This window comes from Coptis chinensis, chromosome 8 (genome assembly GCF_015680905.1).
Source record: "Coptis chinensis isolate HL-2020 chromosome 8, ASM1568090v1, whole genome shotgun sequence".
Classification (NCBI taxonomy): Eukaryota; Viridiplantae; Streptophyta; class Magnoliopsida; order Ranunculales; family Ranunculaceae; genus Coptis; species Coptis chinensis.
The window spans coordinates 85,028,153-85,033,717 of NC_141463.1; the positions used below are offsets into that span (position 1 = coordinate 85,028,153).

Here is a 5,565-nt window from a genome sequence, read left to right on the forward strand (position 1 = left end):
CTAATAAAACCATTGGTTATCAAATATAGAAGAAATATACCATTATATTGTCATTAGTACTATCTAGTAAGCTTGAAACACCAAAATACTCATTTAAATTAAGTATTCGATTTCATTTGTTTGTAGCACTGCAATGGAATTTCACAGCTACCTGTGTTGCAGATGTTCCTCGAATGTTTTTGTATGTCACTTGGTTGATCTTTGTACCAGAATGCTATCACATATAATAAAAAGTTATAAAAATTTAGTTTATGAAAGGACTCCATTACTCCAACTGTGACTAGTTTATGGTGCCTCCAACTGTTGCATTGACCAATCATTGCCTCATGAATATTGTCTTGAAGAACGTATTGGGCTTAAAATGTTGGGCCCCCTAAAATGTTGGCCCATTTAGCTATTTTAACTATCTTAAACCCTAACCCTAAAACCCCAACTCCTATAAAACCACTGAAGCCTCTTCTTTTCAAAATTATGAACCGGATTCAGAGATACCGGATTCACCAGCTAGGGTAATGTTATATCATATCATCCCCAAATGTATTTCTGCTATCAACTAGTTCATATTTTGATAAATCTCTATCTGAATTACAGTAATTGGTCTTTAGTTGTTTGATGATTAGTAATTTTATGTGTAAATGTAGTCAATAAGCAAACATACACTAGATGGACACTATTTAGTTTCTTTGAAATCAAACTGTGTTCTAAGGCATTACTGGATTGATGCACTGATGAGGACATGAGAAATCATTGATTGTGTGGATGTATATATCCTCCAAGATGAGCTTTTTTTTTCTGGTTCGTATTCCCTGAGCATTAAAAACCACTATGCTTTTTAGTCAAGTTTGATTGTAGGAACGCGAAGGTCCCAGCAGAGAGGTAGGAACTCTACATTGAGACCTCTCTAACACTAAAAATTATCCTTCGTATATTGAGATCATTATCAGCTGTTTCGTAGGATGCCCAAACATATATTATGATTTTTGGAGTATCTAGAACCCTCAGCTACATTTAATTTATTGTGAATAAAGTAGAATCTTATGGTTTTTCTTTTTGATTTAAATCTTTCCTGTTTGTTGTTGGCGTGATGCAATGAAGATACCATGAGAAATCATTGATTGCGGGGATTTAGTCCTCCAAGATGAGCCTCCTTTTGGTTCGTATTCCCTGAGCATCAACACCAACGTTACTAGAATCTTATTAGTTCGAGATCCAAATGGATATGGATTTTTACCTATTAAAGAATAATCAAAGAAAGGCATAGAAAAAAATTTCTGATCACATGTTCCCAAACCTTAATTCATTCTCTGGTTTTGTTTGATCCGAGGGACCTATGGAGGAAGCACTTTCAATCGGTGTGCTTTCAACCAAGTTTGCCTTCGAAAATTTAATTAATGAAAAAGATCATCAGATCAGATTGTTATAAGTTCTGATTTGGTTCGAACCAAGATCTCTTTTCGTACATCAATGCTATAAGTTTTATAATAGCAGTAAGCAAGGACTCTGAATTGAGGGAGCTCTGCAATAGTAGGAATTATGGATCCCTGTTTGAGATTATTAGATGTTTTATAGAATGCTAAAGGCTCTTAAGATTGCTAGAAATAGCTTGAAAATAAATTTTTCGTATGCTAATATTGCTAATTACAGTAGATCTTCTTATCAAAAATGTTTGCAGGTTGAAATGCTGAATGAAGTTTGTTCTTTGCCTCTCAATTTAGTTCTAATAAATTTTTCTTGCAAGTTTTGCTATAATAGATGTGCCAAATTTCATCTTTCTAGAATGTTGTTCTAAATTCTAACCATTGTTAAGTCAGTATTGGCTGTGCTGCTTGCTGGCAGCAGTGACAATTCTTTCAAAGCATTTGGGCCGAAGTTCAGATGAGAGACTTATAGATGTGCAAGTGTTTGATTTTTGTTTGCTTTCTCAAGGTTATGCTTTTATATAATTGATTCAATGACAATAACATGAGAAATCTAGATTGCTGTGATTCATATTCTCTAGGATGAGCAGATTGTTGGTTTGTCTTCCTGGACATAAGGATGAACATTTACATACTCGATGTAGCTCAATCTTAATTAAGGGTCAATTGACATACGAACCATACCTCTCCAAATCTCTAATAAACCTTTTCCCTCTCTGTTTTATCTTAATGAACTTAGTTAGTTACATGAGTTGAATCTCCCTAATGTGTTACGTTTATTGACTTTCAACATGAATCTTGTTATGGTTGTGATTTGTCATTGACAAAGTCAGGCAGAGACATCTTAATTGAGCTTTTACATTTTTCTCAATAATCTTAACTTTAATGTATAGGTATCTTTGTTTTGGTTGTTGTCGGTGTTGATTTATTCCTCCCTCCATGACCACCCACCTCTCTCATTGTTTTAATTTCACTGATTTGGTTGATTCTTTCTGGATTGGGTATTTTCTTAGGGATAAAGTTCACACAAGACTTTTCAAAGATTTGGAGGAACTAAGCATAATATCATTTATGGCTACTATATAGTCAAGAGGTTTAAATAGTCGAGAAAATCTGGTGGCTCCTCACTACTTTTAGATTATAGTGTTGGCGACGGTGAACCTGAAATAAAAGAACACATGGAAGGAATGTGGTTGAATAAGCAGAAGCAGATGGTTATGGTAAATATAGAGATGGGTGTTTTCTGTGAAGAACTGCTTGAAGAAATCCTCATCCATGTTCCATTCAAACCACTTAACAGGATGATGTGTGTATCGAAGGCTTGGTACCAACCGTACCATTTAATTTCACATCTCAAACTATCAAAACTATGCACTCCGGGGCTCTTTGTTCAATATGCCAATCATTCCCTGAAGAGAACCATTGATAACCAAGCAGTTTTCCTCAAAATGACGGCCAAAGGTCGAGAAATTGATTATATCGAACGTGATCCGCTTGGTTTCTCTCTGCCCCCGTATTGGTGGTTCTCTAGCTCCTCCAATGGCTTACTTCTTTGTCATTCTTTAAGGAAGCTCTACGTTTGTAACCCCACCCTCAATCAATGGGTATCACTCCCCCCCATTCCAGGATTCAATTATTGTGGTTCTATGTCAAGCATGGGACTTGCTTTCAATGGCTTAACACCACACTATAAGGTCGTATGCTTCTCTTTTGATATAAATTCAAGCAATCGAGGAGTGATGGACTGTATGATCTTTTCATCAGAAACAGGGAAATGGAGAATACGTCAAGCAAGACTCTTGAATTCTTTATTCATGAGAAATGGGTTTTATTTCAGTAGGGATGCCCCATTCTTGTTCCATGGGGGTGCGGTACATTGGTGTTCAAGTAATGGACACATGCTGGTTTACCATCTTCAAAAGGGTTTCTTCAAGATCAAGGAACTACCATTGAAAAAATTGGGTTACTGTTCCACTGGAGGTCAGGGTTCACTTTGTTCCAGTGAATCCTTGTGGGAAGCAGGTGGATGTTTGCATCATGGTTATGTCTGTGAAGATGGATTTCATATATGGGAATATGGCAGAGGAATTAAAGACAATAATATGATGTATAATGTGGATACTATCGGTAAGTGGCACTTGAAATACAAACTATACTTTAAGAGAATGGTGCAGGTTGGGGTAGGTTTTGGTTATTATGCATCAAATATGATGACTGACCAGTTTCCTGCTGAATTGAAACCTTGTGGTTTTAATGATGACCTGCAGGTGCTTTATCTATGTTCTTATGGTTATATCTATTCTTATAGTTTTGACACTAAAAGTATGAAGAAATTGTGGCCTTACAAGTTTGAGGGTTCAGAATCTTCTGATTTCAAGGTCCATCCTTTTGTATTCAACCCCTCAGATTTGCCTTTGGGAAGTGAAAGCATATTGATGGTGCCTGAGAAGAAACCATCACAAATAACTGGAAGGCCGCTTCTGTTGGTTGACTAGTAAATATTCCAGTAAGGAAGATATTGTTTCTTTATAGATGTACAGACTTTTGTTTCTATTTTATCATCTTATTAAAGTTGTTCATAAGCGCACGACTGTAATTTGTAGTGCTTATTGGTTTTAGCTTGATGGCCTGCAACATTATTCTTTCAAAGAGTTTGAAATATGGAGAAAGTGCAAAGTTGCATGGTTTTTTGTTTGCCGTTTTAGAATCTGAACTTTTTTTATGACCTTTTTAATTGCCATGACAAATTGTCAATATCATGAGAAATACTGATTGGGTGGATTAATATCCTCTCCAAGATGAGAATTTTGTGTTTTGTATAATGACAACATCTACCTAAATAAACAAGGGTCAAAATGATAAAATGGCAGGGGAGGATGCTAGCAACTGCCCTGGTGACCTATTTTAGCTGGTGCATTTGCAAGCAAACAAACGAAGCGTAACACCTTTTTTATTTTTTTGAACATGTATCTTACTATTATTCTCATTCCTCATCAGCAAAGTTTAGCAAGACATTATAATCGACATTTTCCAATTATTTTCAAATTTTCTGATATCAAGTATGTGTGCCTTGCTTGTTTTTTCTGATGTATTATAATTAGGGTTAACTAGTATTACCCTCCCACTAGATGAGCCAATTAGGATTTCCCCACTAGATGAGAAATTAGGGTCTCCCTAAATACACACAAAAAAGGTCAACCTACGCTTTTTTTGTGTGTATTTAGGGGAGACCTAATTTCCCATCTAGTAGGGGAATTCTAATTGGCTCATCTAGTGGGGGGTAATACTAGTTCACCCTTATAATTATACTGATTTGGTTGAGTCTATCCTGGTCGGCGACTGTTTTATGGGTTTGTTATGATTGTAGAAAACTTAATGACACTTTTCCAAGGTTTAGAGGAACTAAGCATCTCCCTGTTGATGGCTGCTATAATCCAGAGGTTTAAATAGTCCAGAAAAGATGGTGGTCTCCTGACTCCTATCAAAATCTAGTATCGCAGACTGTGAACCTGACATCAAACTACGCATGCATGGAAAAAACAGGGATGAATTAGAAGATTGGTAGGTGGGGTAAATTAGATGGAGTTGGGTGTCTTCTGTGAAGAACGGACTGCTTGAAAAAATTCTTATCCGAGTCCTTATAAAGGAATCTGGCATGGCACTTGCTTTCAATGGTTTACAACAACACTATAAATTGGTATTCATCTCATTACATAGAATCACAAACAGTCAGAGGATTTATGGGCTGCACCATCTTCTCATCAGAAACAGGGAAATGGAGAACACACCTAACATGATATTAAGTAATAATGTATAGTAATATTAGGAGTGTGTTTGTTAAATTTTAACTCATGGAAAGGAAAGGAAATAAAATGGGTGGTCCACTATGGAATCGAAAGGAAATACTATGGAAACAGGGAAATCAGAACAAACTATGGAAAAGGTGGACCACTCTTACTACTTATCTTGTGAAATCAGGGAATGTAGGCTTCCTTTGGTACAAAACAAAAGGTTATAGAGCAAAATATGAAGGATACTGACGATAAATGATCTTTCAAGGGTTATAGTCTGGTGCTTCTGTAAGGTCTAAGCCCAATCAAAGTTGTCATAACAGTTCACCGACTATGAGCTTAAACGCCTTAGAACT

At 36.2% G+C, this 5,565-nt stretch overlaps 1 protein-coding gene and 1 non-coding gene across 3 annotated transcripts; both read left to right on the forward strand.

Moving 5' to 3' along the window:
• Positions 1-369: 369 nt before the first annotated feature.
• LOC147483744 (uncharacterized) lies at positions 370-4,112 on the forward strand. 2 transcript variants are annotated; one of them, XM_086580657.1, is made up of 2 exons: positions 370-509; positions 2,432-4,112. In XM_086580657.1, exon 2 carries the CDS (start codon positions 2,597-2,599, stop codon positions 3,911-3,913), a length of 1,317 nt encoding a protein of 438 aa, XP_086436783.1. In that variant the 5' UTR covers positions 370-509; positions 2,432-2,596; the 3' UTR covers positions 3,914-4,112. The 2 variants fall into 2 exon arrangements, with proteins under 2 accessions (XP_086436783.1, XP_086436784.1); XM_086580658.1 differs by lacking the exon at positions 370-509 and adding an exon at positions 520-876.
• Positions 855-1,012, forward strand: LOC147483745 (small nucleolar RNA snoR145). The gene has a single exon (XR_015207158.1). It is a non-coding gene; the product is annotated as a small nucleolar RNA snoR145 (small nucleolar RNA).
• Positions 4,113-5,565: the final 1,453 nt, after the last annotated feature.

Excerpts from the sequence above, each read along its gene's own strand:
- LOC147483744 (XM_086580657.1), top strand. The coding sequence starts at position 2,597 with ATGGAAGGAATGTGGTTGAATAAGCAGAAGCAGATGGTTATGGTAAAT.